This window comes from Solanum stenotomum, chromosome 1 (assembly GCF_019186545.1).
Source record: "Solanum stenotomum isolate F172 chromosome 1, ASM1918654v1, whole genome shotgun sequence".
Classification (NCBI taxonomy): domain Eukaryota; kingdom Viridiplantae; phylum Streptophyta; class Magnoliopsida; order Solanales; family Solanaceae; genus Solanum; species Solanum stenotomum.
This window is the reverse complement of record NC_064282.1, coordinates 1,661,978-1,679,482: the sequence shown is the minus strand read 5'-3', so window position 1 is coordinate 1,679,482 and position 17,505 is coordinate 1,661,978. Positions and strand designations below refer to the sequence as shown.

At 34.6% G+C, this 17,505-nt stretch overlaps 3 protein-coding genes across 8 annotated transcripts; 2 read left to right on the top strand and 1 right to left on the bottom strand.

Annotated features, from left to right (window-relative positions):
- The first annotated feature begins 1,278 nt into the window (after positions 1–1,278).
- LOC125866238 (kinesin-like protein KIN-7E) lies at positions 1,279–7,721 on the top strand. Of its 6 annotated transcripts, none has more exons than XM_049546591.1 (15): positions 1,279–1,401; positions 1,774–1,868; positions 2,427–2,773; positions 3,034–3,123; positions 3,222–3,322; positions 3,451–3,564; positions 3,632–3,713; positions 3,816–3,883; positions 4,021–4,086; positions 4,179–4,303; positions 4,662–4,989; positions 5,274–5,378; positions 5,451–6,293; positions 6,699–7,006; positions 7,200–7,721. In XM_049546591.1, the coding sequence occupies exons 3-15, from the start codon at positions 2,551–2,553 to the stop codon at positions 7,519–7,521; spliced, it is 2,775 nt and encodes a 924-aa protein (XP_049402548.1). In that variant the 5' UTR covers positions 1,279–1,401; positions 1,774–1,868; positions 2,427–2,550; the 3' UTR covers positions 7,522–7,721. The 6 variants fall into 6 exon arrangements, with proteins under 6 accessions (XP_049402548.1, XP_049402556.1, XP_049402539.1 ...); XM_049546599.1 differs by having other exon boundaries at positions 2,424–2,773; XM_049546582.1 differs by lacking the exons at positions 1,279–1,401; positions 1,774–1,868 and having other exon boundaries at positions 2,248–2,773; positions 4,662–4,993; positions 5,278–5,378.
- A 779-nt stretch (positions 7,722–8,500) lies between these two features.
- On the top strand, positions 8,501–12,869 carry LOC125843478 (NADH dehydrogenase [ubiquinone] 1 beta subcomplex subunit 9). The gene is made up of 6 exons (XM_049522625.1): positions 8,501–8,731; positions 8,882–8,923; positions 9,777–9,858; positions 10,843–10,898; positions 12,225–12,297; positions 12,645–12,869. The coding sequence occupies exons 1-5, from the start codon at positions 8,600–8,602 to the stop codon at positions 12,270–12,272; spliced, it is 360 nt and encodes a 119-aa protein (XP_049378582.1). The 5' UTR covers positions 8,501–8,599; the 3' UTR covers positions 12,273–12,297; positions 12,645–12,869.
- Positions 12,870–16,709: 3,840 nt separating this feature from the next.
- LOC125853678 (30S ribosomal protein S31, mitochondrial) lies at positions 16,710–17,260 on the bottom strand. Its single transcript, XM_049533404.1, has one exon. The coding sequence runs from the start codon at positions 17,130–17,132 to the stop codon at positions 16,860–16,862; it is 273 nt and encodes a 90-aa protein (XP_049389361.1). The 5' UTR covers positions 17,133–17,260; the 3' UTR covers positions 16,710–16,859.
- Positions 17,261–17,505: the final 245 nt, after the last annotated feature.

The following is a 17,505-nucleotide window of genomic DNA, read 5'->3' as shown; positions in this document are numbered from 1 at the left end:
TTTCTCTTATTCTAAATAATATAATAATAATTATTATCCCATTTTAGCTTTCTCAAAGAAAATTATTATTACATCTAAAAGTTATATCCATATGTCAGAGTCTCATATGTTACTAGCGACACTTTGAATTCTTAAAACTACTATTAAATTTAATACTCACGTTAAAATTCATTTTTTTAATAATAAGTATTTGAAAAAAATATCTCCTAGAAATTAATGTGGTAATTATTCTCGGTCTGTTTTAATTTTTAGTTTCAAGCTTTTCATGTGACATAATCAGGGCAATAAGTTTAATCAATATTTTGATATATATTTAAGATCATAAAATTTAATTTTTTAAAAAATTTTAAACTTCGTACGGTCAAAATTATTTTAACCGGAGAGAGCATTAGATTGGGCCAAATATTCCTTAGGCCGAAAGGAAGAAAGTTATGCCAATCATGTAAGTTCAAATGTTTACCGGTGGGAATGCTTAGTCAAGCCAATTTTTTAAAAGTAACATTAGTATTTCTTAGAAAAATATTTATATATATTTCAAACAAATACTAAAAAGACGAGAGTGGAAAATGGGGATGTTAGGGGTGGGCGCGAGTGGATGAGGTGAAAATATAATGTGTTTGAGGGTTAAGATGACACAATTATTATGAAATGTCACTAATTTGCTCTTCATTATTTTTCTCATTTTTAAGGAATTTCGTTTCTTTAAAAAAAATTCTTATAATTTTGATCAATTAAACATGAGAAAACTATCCATATCGAGCACACGTTACATGAAGAAAATCAGATCTCTTAACCATTGACAAATAAAATAGAAGAAAATAATCTTTTTCAGATTTATTATATATAAAAATATTTCTTCTAGTTCTTATAACTATCACACGCTATTTTGACAAAAAGTCGTACTAATTTTGACAATTGTTTTGTCTACTAATAAAATACTCATAGAATCGTGAAAATAAATTAAAAAGTTTCCCAACTAATTAAAGTTTTGTTTGGTATAAGAATGACCAAACAAGAGAAATACTAATTAAATATTAACCGAATTAGAAAAATAAATAATCCCAAAATGGTCCCTGTTTTAGTGGACCACTACCTCAAATGACACGTGTCATAAATCCATACGGTTAAAATAAAGCATCGTATTTACTCACCGAGATTCCAGTGCCACGTGGTCACGTGGTTCATACCAAGAGAGGGTAATTTCGTCATTACACTTTGTCCTTACCGTCACACGAAAAAAAGACGTTGACGCTCTCTCTTCGATCCATAAAACTGTATGCAGTTCCCAGAAGTGGAAATTTTGTGTACTGTGTGTTTTTCTGTGTGTGTTAGTGTGTGTATTTTACTTCGTCTTCTTCAGTGAAATTATTGTTTGTTTTAATGGAGAATTTGATAATGGAGGTAAGATTACTGTTGTCGTTTTTTTTTTCTTCTCTTTTTCTCATTCATTATCGACTTTATTCGATGCGTAAAGCTTCATCTTCATGTACTGAGATTCTGAGAATGGCGTTTCAGTTAGCTTCAAGTTCAATCTGTTTTTTTATCAGCTGAAGAAAAGGACTTTTCATTTTTCAAGCTCTTTTGTTATTTTTTTAATAAAAAATTGTATGACTGGCTGAACATCGATTAATCCGGATCTTGTTCTTTTAATACTTTTTTTCCGTTGAAATATTATTTATTAAATTGTTCAATCTGAATAAACCGATTTTTTTTACCGTTAGAATCTTGTGAGAATTTAATATCTACGTTACATTTTTGTTATTTAAATCTCAGCACAAGGATTGAAGCAGAGAAAGTTGTGACCGTTGAATTGAAATCCCTTATCTATCTCTTCGGTCCTCATTTTTCCAGTGGAAACAACAGAGAAGGTGAACAGTGAACTCTTTTTGTCAATGTGACTTCTCTTTTTATATCAGCATATGTATATAAAATTTGTTGTTTGGCTATTTGCAACAATTTCGAACATCCTACCTTCTTGAGACTCAACTTGTGGGGGATTGCACTAGGTTTGTTGTTGTTGTTTGGATATTTGTATTCTATACAGGTTTTGGGGTCCACCATTGCTAAACGTTTCAAAAGCTTCAGAGCTACTGTGGAAATTTCATAGAATAGTATTGTCACTTGGTGCTGAAGCATACTTGGGTCCCAATATTGGTCCCCGTTAAGCAAAGTAAAGTGGATTGAGTTATGGCGCTTTTTATGGAATTTTAGGTTTTGAAAAAATTGGTATTAAGGTTTTTAAGCAAAGTGCTTAATCACAACTAACACATGAATTGACTTACCTAATCGTGTGGTTAATTTTTTTAAATACTTTCTACGATTAGTTATAGATCATTCAATGGCTACTGTATTCTTTTAGCAATCACAACCACCATGTCTCAAACATTCTAACTGTCTTTCCTTTTTCTGTTGGGTGTTGGCAGCAGCAATATGAGGCAGTGAGAAGTTTTCTTCTTTTTACGCCTACCTTTGGGTGACCCTTGAATCATGGGTCCATTGTTGGCATTGTGATTGGAGTGGCTACAAAGAGAGGAGGGGGAAAAGATAGGCATGGGAGCTATTGGTGGGGAAGAGTTGAAGAAGTGGGAGAAAATGCAAGGAGCTGCATTGGGCGGTGAAGAGAAGATCTTGGTGTTGGTAAGGCTGAGGCCTCTTAGTGAAAAGGAAATTTCAAGGAATGAAGTTTCAGATTGGGAATGTATCAATGAGACCAGCATCTTATATAGGAACAGTCTCCAGGAACGGTCTGGATTGCCAACTGCTTATACCTTCGGTAAGAAAATTCCCTATTTCATCCTTTGTATGTAAACCTGATTGTTGTAGATTGAGAAATGACAGTGAGAGGTGAATTGAGGTTTAGATCTGGATATTTTAGCTTGCAAACTCCGGCTGACATCAATTCCTGGGTTGGGCTGTTCTACTCTGCAGAACTATGTATATTTGTTGGGGTAATTTCATTTGTAGCTCAAGTGCAATTTATAAATGATTTACTGATGCTACACATATCTTCTTGCTTTTCTTTTCTGAGATTAGACAGGGTGTATAGAGGTGATTGCTCAACAAGGGAAGTGTATGAGGGAGGAACAAAGGACATTGCTCTTTCTGTTGTCAGCGGAATCAACTGTGAGTGTTCCAGTCATATGCCTTCCACATTTTGTTGCAGATTCATCGTTCATTTGAAAGAAAACTCACTGTTACGACTACCTAAACATATTATGCAGCAACTATCTTTGCGTATGGGCAAACAAGCAGTGGAAAGACCTACACAATGAATGGAATTACAGAGTTTACAGTAGCGGACATATATGATTATATGCAAAAGGTAATTTAACGTTAACTGTCACATTATATTCTTTGACTTGGAATGTTTGAGCAGTGCTTGACATAATGCATCTAATCTTCTTTTGTTCTTTATTTATTGCAAACATGATATTTCCTTCTCTTGTTCAGCACGAAGAAAGAGCTTTTGTTTTGAAGTTTTCTGCAATGGAGATCTACAATGAAGTTGTCCGAGACCTCCTCAGCTCAGATAGTTCTCCTCTTAGGCTGCTCGATGATCCTGAAGTGAGTTTCTGTTTCTTAGTTTTAACAGTGAGCAGATGAAGTTTTCTAATGATTTTGAGTTTTGTAGAAAGGGACCATTATTGAGAAACTCACAGAAGAAACTTTAAGGGATTGGGACCATCTGAAAGATCTCTTGTCCGTATGTGAAGGTAGTGCGAATCTCCAACTCTACGCTTTAGTTTTAATCACAATATAGAAATTAACCTATATATTTTCTCCAGAATTTACTAGTTTTTATGGTCCTTATGCAGCTCAAAGACAAATTGGCGAAACTTATCTTAATGAAAATAGCTCCAGGTCTCATCAAATTCTTAGACTGGTATTGCCTTCCTGTCCTTTTTTCCTTTTGATAAAGTTGGTATTGGCATGTTTTGTTCTCTGTACAGAACAGTAAAATACTATCATGGAATAGAGATGTGTGAATATTTCTGATACTTTTTTGTCGTTCTGTTTCAGACAATTGAAAGTTCAGCCCGTGAGTTTATAGGGAAGGACAACAAAACAACTCTTTCTGCTAGTGTGGTATACATCAGTTAGTTCACTTAGGATTTTATTGACAGTTTCTTCATGGATGCCTGAGTTGCTGATGGCAAATTTATGGTTTTTGAATGCAGAATTTTGTTGATCTAGCAGGTAGCGAACGCGCATCTCAGTCTCTGTCAGTTGGGCAGAGACTGAAAGAAGGCTGTCATATTAATCGTAGTTTGTTGACTTTGGGAACTGTTATTCGCAAGCTAAGGTTGATTGCTTGTTTCTTAAGTCATCTTGCCAAGACATCTAAATTTGCTGCACTTAGCTACATGTCTGAATGATCTTTTAAACATTTATTCAGTTTTGATGTCCACATTGCAAGTTGGGGATTTTTTTCTTTTCATTTCTCAGATTAGCTAAGAAAAGCTTTATGGTGTTGAATAGTATTGCTATGTGAATTGTGTATGTTATTAATAGTACATGGAATGATGTTAACCACAGTATGGACATCCATCACACCCTTTGGCTGTTTGTATATACATTCAAGATGCGTGCAGTCAATTAATCTTTTTCCACTACCCTCTTGTTGAAGCTTCACTGCATGTAACAATTTAACTTAATTGCAGCAAGGGAAGACATGGGCATGTCAATTATAGAGATTCTAAGCTAACTCGTATCCTTCAACCTGCTTTGGGGGGCAATGCAAGAACTGGCATAATCTGCACCCTGAGTCCTGCTCGAAGCCATGTAGAACAATCTAGAAATACACTTCTATTTGCCTGTTGTGCCAAAGAAGTGACCACTAATGCACAAGTCAATGTTGTAATGTCTGACAAGGCATTGGTGAAGCATTTGCAGAAAGAGTTGGCTAGATTAGAGAGTGAATTAAAAACCCCGACAACTACTTGTGATCATGTGGTATTGCTGAGAAAGAAAGACCAGCAGATTGAAAAGGCGAGTTTTCTTTCCTAACTGTTGCTTCTTCTGGAAATTTCAGCTACTAGACTTTGGATTGGTTACCATGAGAATTGATCCGATGAACCAATTGTTAATCTATTTTCTGTTCATGCCAAGGCTTTTATCTAACTGCTGATTTCACTTATTCTTCACTCAGTTATTTTGCATTTTATTTGTCAAAGCATCCTTGCTTCATGTTACAGCAAAATTTTCCCAAGGGCTATACAAATTGAAATGTTTTCATAGAATGTTTATACAGTTTATCTGGTAAATATCTGCAGCTAGAGAAAGAAGTGAGGGAACTAACTAAGCAACGTGATCTTGCTCAATCGCGGGTTAAGGATTTGCTGCAGACGCTTAAAAGTGATAAAACCTCCAGCCAAAAGGTTTGTATTAAGTAACCTATTTGAATTATCCATTAGAGATGTTCCTTTATCTGTTACTTATTTTACGCAAAGTTTCAGGACATATCAAGTCTACCTTCAGAAGGGAACACATATGAAGATGAATATTCTGTGTCTTGCTCATCAGCTGTAGCAGGGTCCTACATCAGGGACAATGAAAGTGATGCTACCTCCTATGTTGTGCCTGCTGCTGGTCAACAGCAGAGGGTAAAAGAATCTGTAAATTTGAGAGGAGAAGATTGTGATGACCATTGCAAGGAAGTTCGATGTATTGAGATGGATGAGTCTAGTGAAAAGCAAACCTTTGCATCCATCAGCTTGTCAAACACTGACTATGGAGAAAGAATGTCAATGCCTCCTGCTTCCAGTATCAGACATTCAGACCTCCAACAGCAATCACCAATGTTACTTGGACAAGCAAGCAGCACCAGCGGTCGTTCTCTTCATGGGGCCTGGGAGCAGAAAATGCTTGATATCCAGAATACAATCAATTCTCTTGTCAGACCTTTCCCTGATGATTCTTCTTCACTTTCCCTTTCAACAAGTATATCAGGTTCCAGAAGCCGTAAATTAACAAGAAGCAAAAGCTGTAGAGCTAATTTTATGATTGGCTCACTTTCACCCGACACTGAGACAGCTGAAGAAAACCAGACCACCCCGCCTAATGTGCTAGATAAGGATTTTCCAGGAAGACCTGAGGGTTTCCAACGGAAGCACTGGAAACTACCCCTATTAATTTATGGAGCAAACAGATCTAACTTATCGAGAAACAATTCACAGTCTTCCATTGGTAGTGCTTTTGTGGATGGGAATAATGTCCCTGGAGATGAGGATATCCCAAGCGTTGACAATTTTGTGGCAGGTCTTAAGGAGATGGCTAAGCAACTTCATGATCAGGTATGAAATATCTTGGTCCCAACTCTGTGTGTTTAGAGTTGCTCGCACTTTTTTGCTTGTTTTTTCATGCATGGGATTACTGGAACATGTGTGCATCATTTGGTTTTAATGCATCATGTTACTTTGGTCGATTTGATGACAGATACTGCTTGCATGATCAGTTTGCTCTTTGATCTGTTTTTGCTTTCTCTTATTTTGGGTGGTGGGCATGACGAGGTAACTGTGCTAGCTAATGCAAAAACAACTATTCAGATTGAATTATGTGTATACAGTTAACAATCTTAGAGTATAGTTTAAGCTATTTTTGCAATGATTTGTGTAGTAAGCATTAAGTTTATAACTTGACGGAACTTGATTTATGTCACACGTTGTCATCATTTTACATGTATAATATCTATGTCACAGGGTCAAGAGGCTGGAAAGTCAAAAAGGAGCGTCAAAAGTATTGGAGTGGACCCGATGCTGGACTCATTGGAGGCTCCTTCAGATTGGCCTCTTGAATTTGGAAGGCTACAGAAAATGATCATTGGACTATGGCAAACTTGCCATATTTCATTGATCCACAGGACATACTTCCTCCTGCTGTTTAAAGGTGACCGTATGGATTCTATTTACATGGAGGTAGAGGTAAGAAGACTTTCCTTCCTCAAGGAAATACTTTCAAATGGAAGTTCAGCTGTGCAAGGCGGTCAGACAATCACACTAGCATCTAGGTATATTCTCTACCTTGCATCTCTCATACTCCTATTCCCATCCCAGTTCAAGTGAAGTGATGCCAATGTAAATTTGTTATGGACTGAAAATACTAGCTTAAACTTTATGTATAGTCTGGTATCATTAAAATTTTGTAACTACCATCTCTGCAACATCTGCTAATATGATTCATTATCATTCTTGATTTAACAGCCTCAAAGCTCTTAGACGCGAGAGAAATATGCTCTGTAGGCTCATATATAAAAGGTTACCAGGAGCTGAAAGAAATGATATATACCAGAAATGGGGCATAAAGTTGAACTCCAAAAGGAGAAGACATCAACTGGTTCATCGTCTTTGGAATGACACAGATCTGAATCATGTGATAGATAGTGCTGCCATTGTCGCAAAGCTGATTGGGTTCTCTGATCAGGGTCCAGCCCTCAAGGAGATGTTTGGGCTTAGCATTACACCTCCTTCGAGGAAGAGCAGGAGATCGTTTGGCTGGAAGAACAGTATGTCATCCCTTATCTGAGCTTTTTGAAAGTTCAGTAGCAAAAGAAAGATATAGGTGAAATTAGCAGCAATAGTCTTATGATGAATGTAATTGGATTGGATACATGTTGCCAATTCACTGATTATAGGATTGAATAGTCTCCTTTATTAGTTTGCTTAAGTTTGTGCAGTACTACTCTGCGAATCAATTATAATTTGTAGCTTCATATTTGATAGTAATAGATCTAAATCTGGAATTGGAGAAAGTGTTCAAGTAATTCTTTTGGCATATGATATTATAAAACCAATTACTTGTAAGTTGTAACTATCTATATTAACCATAAATTGGCGATGACCAGAACCAGTTAAATGATATAAGAATTAAGAAGTCTACATTTTTTTTTACACCGTTTATCGTGTCATACAATATATTTGCAAGAATTCTAGCTCTTTATTTGTCTGGAATTTAGTAATTTCAACTTTTAAGAACAATGATATGTATACCCATGTTCTTTTAATTCTGTAGTTCTGATTTTTGAACTTTCAACAATTGCATAAAATTTCTTAAAAAAGGAAACACTTCATGCTATTTTTTCTTCTTCTATTTCTATGGCCCAAAGACCTGAATAAAATTAAAATATAAAAAAATCTAAATTATTCCATCACAATGCATTATTTAATATTTAATTACTTGTCATGTGTGTAACTACATTATACCAAATTTCAGTTTCCTGGTCTCTTTACAAACAAGCCTAATTACAATGTACATCCTTTCTTAATTATTCTTATTTGCTATTCACATTTCTTCAAAGTTGATACCAACCAATAAAAAAAATTAACTCAAAGTATATTTTTTTTAGACATAATGTAGTTTAACTAGTTTGTAATAAGATAAAATATGTCATTATTCAGAAAGACTAACCTAATTAAAATAACATAAATAGTTAAAGAAAAACACCAACTAGTATAGATATAAATAAAAATGTAACCCTATAAATGAAAAGGTATGTGGTAGAACGACGTCGTAGGTAGTAGTTCTGAATACAAAGATCCAGAAAGGGGGAGAGAGCTCCGAGTAAACCAGAGGGAGAGAGAGAGAGAGAGAGATTGAGAAAGCGATGAGCGGAATAGCATCGGTATCGTTCTTAGCTCGAAGAGCGTCGCAGAGGGAGAGGGTTCGGATCCTATACAGGCGTGCTCTCAGAGACACTCTTAATTGGGCCGTCCATCGTCATCTCTTCTATCCTGATGTAAAAATGTTTATCACAATTCCTAGGGTTTCTTCCATTGATTCGTTTTTTCCACATTTCCTTCATACGATCTCTATATGTTATTGTTTTTACTTATATATAACCGGTATTTCGTTTTATTGATTAATTTATTTGTTTGTTTGTTTTCAGGCGGATGCCCTAAGGGAGCGATTTGAGGTCAACAGAAAAGTGGTTTGTTCTCATTTTCCTTCTTTTTATCCTTTTTATGTGATTTTTCATTTTTCTGGTAAGGATTGTATGGTTTTAGCTTGATGTTGGGAGTGAAGTTTATATGTTTTAGTGTTATACAGAGCTACTTGTTCATGTGTAATGTTTTAATGATGTCTGTTTCACAAAAAAAAAACAGAATTCACCTTTAGTGTACTGTCAAATAAAATGCAGAAGTATTAATTAGTATTGAATACAAGTAGTGATAGAAGTATTTGTGAAGCTTAATAAATTTATTTTAAACTGTATGAGTCCTTAAGTGTTCATTTCATTCTTCTTTTCCTTGTTTTTGTTGTGATTTGTATGTGTACTAGCACATTTTTGGAGTATACAAATTGGCATTTTCTGGTGGGATCATATGTGTTTAGCTCGATATTTGGATTAAAGTTTGTATGGTTACTGTTAAATTGAGTGACTTGTTCATGATATGTTCTGATTATATGTGTTTCCAAAAAAGAATTCACCTTTGTCATGCTCAATTCGTTTTTGATGCACAAGTGATGCTGGAAACAATGCGAGGTCAATGTTGCAGATTCTGCTATATAGTAAGAACAAGTAGTTCCAGATTGGTTTTGGTTCAATTAGTAACTTTCTGGGATTGAGTATTATGTATTAAAGTTCTTTATGGATAATGAAAAATGACTCTGCTTTCATCTTAGTGATGGCTAATTTCATGGCCAAATGAGTGAGGAGCTGCATTCCCTTTTTCAACAAGTGAAATTGTAATTCTGTAGTAATATATTTTGCATTATGTTTGGTGTTTTGCAATTTTATCTTTTAAGTTCATTTTATTCTGTCTTGGTTTGTTAACATTCAGGAAGATGTTGAAACTATTGATAGACTTATAGCTGATGGTGAAGCATCCTACAATAAGTGGCGGCACCCTGATCCTTACATTGGTATGTTTCTTTATGAATTTTGTATCAAACAACTGCACTTCGATCCCAAGCAAGTTGAAGTTTGCTATATGAATCCTCACTATCTATGTATTCTTTGTGAGTTTTTTGCTATCAATAAACTAGATTTTCAATCCAATGAACCAAACATGTTAAGGATATGATGTCGGAGTCTGTATTATATGAGATACAGGTTTTGAACTGAATGAGGTCCCCAGGGTTTGGGTTTTGGTCTAGTGGTAAGAGAGCAGCTTGTACTGTGTGGGGTTAGGCGCATGTCACAGATAAAAGCCTGGTATCTGAAATTATATAAAAAAAAGGCTGGTATTTTGAGTGAAGGGTAGAGGGTGGAGCCCATTTTCCACCGAATTTCAAAATGTCACTACTGGCAAGCAGGGATTTCTCAGCTATCAACAAGAAGCGTTGTATAGAAACTTCTCTTAAAAATTATAGCCGGCATAAGTTCTGTTGAAATCTTTCACATCTTCCCAACTGTTAGGGGTGCTAAGTTCTTAGATCTAGGGAATATTGTTTTTTCATGTGAAAAGAGACTGCCTCTAATGATGAAATGTCTTGTGGATCATGAGAAAAAAAAAGGAAGAAAAGAAAAATATCTACAGGATACGTCTCATCTGAATTTTTATCTATGTTGAAGTTTGAAGATGCTAATTGACAAATGATTGCCTTAAGTCTTGTCCTACTTACCTTTGCATGTTTCCTTGTTGGATTATGTGATGATCTTTTTTGTTCATACAACTTTTGTTAAATGTTGATAGCAGTAAACATCTGACTTTATAATTTTTTAATGTGAATAGATATAAAAAGGATATGCATAAAACCAACTTATTATTAGTTTTTGAAAGGACATAGTTTTTTGATTTTTTGACACACTTCGGAAATGTGATAAATTGTGGAAACATGAAAAGTTGAGTGAACTATTTTATGCTTTAGACTGCTGGTAATAGTTTGTCTTTCAATGATGAGCAGTTCCATGGGCACCTGGTGGTTCCAAGTTCAACAGAAATCCAGTGCCGCCAGAAGGGGTAATTTGCTTAAACATTTATTTACATCACGTTCAATGTGTCAGTTTATGCTAGTTGCTTAAGCCATTTACCTTCCTGTTTCGTCAGTTTTTGCAAATACCATCAGGAGTAATCTTCAACTGTTAATTTTTCTATCTGTTTACAACTTGCTAGTTCATTCTTTTTTAAATGTCATGACATGTATTGATCTTTATTTTCTCATCGTGAATTGCTATCTGACATTTTATCCTTATTGTCCTACATTTATATGACTACAACGGGTGGTTTATGCCAATTATATTCACAATTCATGAGAAAATTCTACTTCATTTAAAAAAAAAGTGTTGATGTTAAAATAGTTAAATAAACTGTCAAAGAGGGAGCTTATCAAAAAGATGTCACATCAACGTCATAGGAATACGGTGTCATACTTAGTTGTACTACTGTTAATTACTAGATGGAAATCTACGACAGTAGCAAGAAAAGTAGGACAAGGATATTCTGACGAAAGTAGTAGATGTTCTGCTCCCTTCATACAAGTCAAGTCCTTATTTGAACCTGCTTGTGATCATTAAAGAGTGGTAATTTTTTTATTAGTGAATAGTTTTATTAGAAAAGTATCCAGGGGATGCTGCATCGCTCAAGTATTCTGGATGGGTTGCTGCCATATTTCCGGTTGTCCCTATTTCCCATTTCCTTCCAAGGGATCTACTCAGACATGTGTCCATGTATTTTCTTCATCTTGGAGTAATTTGAATCGGAAATAGTTGTGGTCCAAAAGATTAGTGTTGGAGTGGAGTAGATCTGGATTGATGTTTGTCCAAATGTTACACCTACCTCTATGCTCTCTCTCTCCCCTGACCCATTTAACCTGACTCAATGTGTAAAAAATGATCTGAATCCAGATCTCATCCATTTTAGGACCATATTTGACCCTAAAAAGGTATCCCCTATGAGGGAGCCAGAACAACAAAGTAAAAGAAGGGTCAAACTTGTTGGATATGTATTGGTCCAAATGCAATCACTTTGGTGTCTTTTGTACTAGGAAGTTACAATACAACTGTATTAGTTTCCTTTGTTTGGGTGTGTAATGGAGTTGATGTAAGTGCACAGAAACCACGATAGAGTTCACTAGTTCCTACAGAATCGACAATACTTTTGTTTCTTTGCTTTTGGTATCTGCAACACCAACTTGGTGCTGCGGTGGTCAATAAATTACTATTTACCTTTTCACAAAAGAAAAATGTTAATTTGATGTCAACTGCGACCCAAATTCTTCTATTCTTGTTATACCAAGCAGACTTCATGGATCCTTTATGTTTAATAACTCCTTGACTCTTGATGCAGATTGAGATATTGTATGACTATGGCAAGGAAGAGGCTGAACTAGTATGATATTCTCCCATGAAATGAATAAAAGGTATAATTATGTTAACTCGTGCATCTTCACACATTTGCGTTTCCCAATACTTTCATCATGTTTATCACCTCTGTTGCTTCCCCCACCCCAACAACTGCAGAGGACACCCCAACCATCTGTAAAACTCGTCGAAGAAAATTTTGGCCCAATTTTTGGGAAATTTTGAGCTAGTAAACTATTGTCAGCTAACTGGGCATACACGACATCTGTCGTGAATACCAAGTAGTTTCAATTATCACCTTAAACATGTCAATGAATAAAAACTGAACAACGTCTTTGACATTGGTAAAGATCTATATTTGTAAATTTTGCCATTTGATTGAATATTTTCATTTTTTCGGTGGCAGATTCAGAAAGTGCGGGCATGCAAGGAGAGTTGCATCCAGTCCTGTCTTCTTTTTTAGTGATTCCATCTAGCTTTGAACAATGAAACGTTAAATATGTTTTCTGGTTTGATATTTAGAGAAATGGGAATTGGCAATGGCACTATGCTCACTTAAAATTGACCGTTTAGTTGTTGTGAGCTGCATACCAAGAATTGCAAAAATAAATGTCAGATTTTGATTTGAAATAGACAAAGTTGAGGATTTGTTTGGCGTACAATTTGTCGAATGTCAGTAATCATTATTCATGTCTTAACCTTCTTTTTACAAGTATTGTGAGCTATCAATATCATTAATGTATTGTTGTTTGAACAGTTTCTTGTTATAAAAAATTGTATACTTGCCTTTATTGCAAGAGTGACGGACAAATAGTTGTCCCATTTGTTTGGCAGATGGAATAGATATGTGGTTGTACTCTCTTGGATTAGAAGGGGGATGAAATGAAAGATACATAGCAGAGTAAGCAAAGTCCGAGAAAATGACATAAATAGTCTCTTAACTATAGGAGTAGGTCTAAAATGGTTCCTTAACTATACATTTAATGGATTTAGTCCTTTAACTATTCAAAAACTTATCAACTTTGGTCTCTTAATTATACACTTATCGGTTTTAGTTCCTTAATTATAAACTTACCGATTTTAGTTCTTTAAGTATTCAAAAATTTATCAGTTTTGGTCTTTGTCCATTTTTAATACAAATAGCTTAGGTTTATATTAATCGAAATCTTCATTAAATTAAATTTTTAACCCATTTTTTAAAGTTGTTTCTCTATCCCCGTCCTATTTTCTTCAAACTACTGTTATGAAAAGAACTATAACGTCAACGATTAAAAATAAAATTAATGAGGAAAGAAGATATAAGTCATAATTTTATTCAAAGGAGGATAAAATTAAGCATATAATTGTTGTTAATGACTTGAATATGCTAATCCGTGCGAATTTTATTTAATTTACTCAAATTTCTTCACGTAAAATAAAATGAATAGAATAATAAAATTGATCTATTTAAAAAAGATTTAAAAATTACAAATCTACCATTTTATAAATTTCAATTTCTGAAAAATTAAACAAATTTCATTCAATGAAGTCGTTGGAGTACAAATTTTGGATTTAAGGTAATCATTTTTTTCTTTTAATAATAAAGTTTAGCATATTCTAGTCATTAGTAGCAATAATATGCTTCATTTTATCCTTTGTTGAATAAAATTATGACTTATATTTTCTTTCCTTGTGAATTTTATTTTGAATCGTTGAGGTTAGGGTTCTTCGCATAAGATTAATTTGAAGAAAAAGAAGAGGAGAGAGAGAAACAACATGAAAAGTTGCTAAAAGATTTAATTTCTTGAGGCATGAATTCCGTTAATATAAACCTAAGCTAGTTGTATTAAAAAAAATGGACAAAGACTAAATCTGATAAGTTTTTGAATATTTAAATGACTAAAATCGGTAAGTTTATAGTTAAGGGACTAAAGCCGGTAAGTATATAGTTAAGGGACCAAAACTAATAAATTTTTGAATAGTTAAAGGATCAATTTAGACCTACTTTTATAGTTAAGGGACAATTTATGTCATTTTCTCAGCAAAGTCGCATTAGATTGATGTCTTGTCTTATTCTTGTCTATCAACTCATCTACTAATAAAATCAGCTAAAAGGATTTATAACAGTGCCTTTTCCTACTTTAAATTGGCTTTTCACATGAACTAACTTTTTATCATCTATAACAACCTTAGCGCAGGGGCAGAGCTACAGCCAGTGATGGGTGTGCAGGTGAACACCCTTCGCCGGAAATTATATCGTATATATAGGTCAAATTAATGAAATTGTTAATATATACATAAGTTTGCAGACACTTGACATAATTAGAGCCCTTGGCTCAGTGGTAAAGAGTGAGTTAGAAGCTCCGAGGTAGAAGCTCCGAGGTCGAAGGTTCGATTTTTACTAACTTTAAGTTTTTAACATCATTTTTTATTAGTCAAAACTCACTAAATATTTTGTTAGTTACTTTTTAAAATTTTACACATGCTTTATAAAATGTCTGACTCCGCCACTGAAGTTTTGATTGAGTTATAAACAATAGATGGCTTTGCTACTCATGCGTTGGGTTTTGGACCTTTGGTTTAACTCCGCATACGTGTTTCTAATGTGTAATAATCAAATGGGACCATTGTTAATTAGAAAAATTACTGAAATACACATTTTATGTTTCCCTTATTTTCAATATCCCCTTCTATTTCTAAAAACCTCTAAAGTCTCTTATTTCTTTAATGTATTTGAGCCAGTATTTAATGTATCCGATTTATGTTATAATGTATCCGAGCTACATATTATGTATCCGGTTTGTGTTACTTTTTAAGGGATAAATGTAATTACAAACTAAAGAGGGTTAGATTGTAATTTCATATTAAGACTATGTGATTCCTAAAATACACCCTTGTTAATTAGTCATTATATCTAAAACTCATAATCTCTTACTGGCCTTTGCATCAAAAGATCCTCTAATGAATAAAACCCGCAAAAGGTTCTCACAAGAGCAAAATAATGCTACATTCATTTGCACTTTGCATGCTTCCCCTGAACATATGGGCATTCAAACTTATTATGGTTCATTCGACTACTATGTCATACCTTGAAAAATTCCCTGATGCACCGTATCACATTTGCGCATGGATTTATCATTGAACAACAAACGAATGCAAGAAAAAATCCAACCTAAGAGAGCAACCTATTAGCTCTGGATTATGAAAGATGAACAATTCACCCTCTTCAAAAGAGGTGTTATATGTTGAATAGCATGTTCCATAAGAATGAGCAAACTCATTTCTCTGCACATATGTATGTATCACAGTGTCTACATAACAAGATTAACTTCAGCAGAAAGCAGTAATTGGCAAAATCATTGAACATCACAATTCATTATTCTCCATTCAGTTCTCTCTGTCATACCAATTCTAACATCTATTGACAGAGTAGAGAGGAGACCATCCAGGCCCTTTGCACAATTGCACTCTTTTGCCTTTACTTCAAATCTGTGAATACACCATTATGTATGTACTCCAGCATGAGTTTCTTCCACAAGTTGATCTAATGAGATAAGCTGTCAATAGGAGAGAATATCTCTTGCTCAGCATCAATTTTTAAAGAAATCGAGAGGCTGGATGCCACACACACCAAAACATGAAGTTCAATGTTGAAAGCTGCAGATAACTCTCCTGCAGTTTCATCCAGTCAATTATCTCTACCCCCTCCCTCCCCAAGGAGGTTTTAAGGAAAGTTTGCAACTTTTTCTTACAAAAATTCTCTCTAGATTGAAGATTAGTTTGATTCCACCCATATATGAGACCAGTTCTGTCAGAAGTGGCTGAGTTCCAAAACTATAGATGCACCCTTCAAGCCAGCAACTACTATTAACAACATGAAAAAAAGCAAATTCATATCCTTTTTTCTCCATTAGTTTATATTTCAATTTGAATCATCTCACACTATCTTAACTCGAGCACAAGACTAGATAGATCAGTTCATAAAGTCATATCAACCAACGACAACAGATATACATCACACCACAGTATTTGCTGCAGGATAATTAGAGCAACAAGTATCTCTTACACCCCAAATTTGGGCAACGGAGATGCTGATGTCTATAAAGTTAAGATCTTTATTGATGAGCAGTAGCTGAAATAACTAAGCACATTTTGAATCTTCAGTTTTTCTGGACTAAAATATGTGTAATCCATAATAGTCCCAAACCCGGATTAAACAGGAGAGTTTTGCCCTAAGTCGACAGTTACTGTCATTAAAAATAGTCAAACTACGATTCATATAGCTGACCCCAACTGAATTAGGATTGATGCATAGTGAAGCTAAGTTGTGTTTTGACATCAAATAACCAAAAGTGAGTCTAGATAAAGCACCTATTAATCACAGTGTCCTTCATGTAACAGCAATAGTAATTCAGCATTTATTCTCAACTCCTAGAACTCCTAATTCTAGAATGCCATATGATAATACATTTGTATGCAAATCGCAAAGAGAAAACAAAGCAATTGAAACTCAATTTTGCCCAGACGTCAATACATTCAGATTCATCATAAGAAAAACATAATCTATCTTCTTATCAGAGCATTGCAAATAGAAACAAGACTAGATTTTTGAAGGGTACAGAAAATAAAAAAAGCTTAGAAATCAAATGAGTTTGAAAGGAAGAGGCCAAGGTGTAGACCTGGGGACCTCAACTTTATCCTTGATGCGTTCAATTTTCTTCTCCTTTTTAGGTCTTGAATTTCCATATGAATCTTTGAATCTCTTCCCTTTCTTCGTCCTCTTGTCCCCTCGTCCGCAAAGGATCGGACCTCCCATCGCCGCCGACGGGGCAGCTGAAGATGAAAATGACATTCGTTGCTCCATAACAGTCATCAGTCTCCTCGCTGCTGTGCTGCACCACTGTGTCATCGCCATCTCCGATTTCACCCTAGTCCCTGTACCTTAAACCCTAGCCCTGGACTGGAAATTCCCTGACCAAAATAAAATGAAGAAAGAAAGAAAAGGGGAAAGATAGATACTCTGATAAAGTTTTTTCCTTCTGATTTTTTTTTCTCCCAAAAAATACGAATTTAACAGGTTTTCCATTTTTGTTATGATTTTTATTATTACAAATTTAATCATATAAATTCAGCAATATGTTTAGAAAATTAAAATAAGTCGATTTTCGGATGCTGGATTGCCAAATAATATTTTTTTCGAAATAATACTTAAAAATTCTCGTATAAGACATTATCTAATTTGCTAACAATATATATTCATTCTCTAATCAACTACGAAATTTATTTTA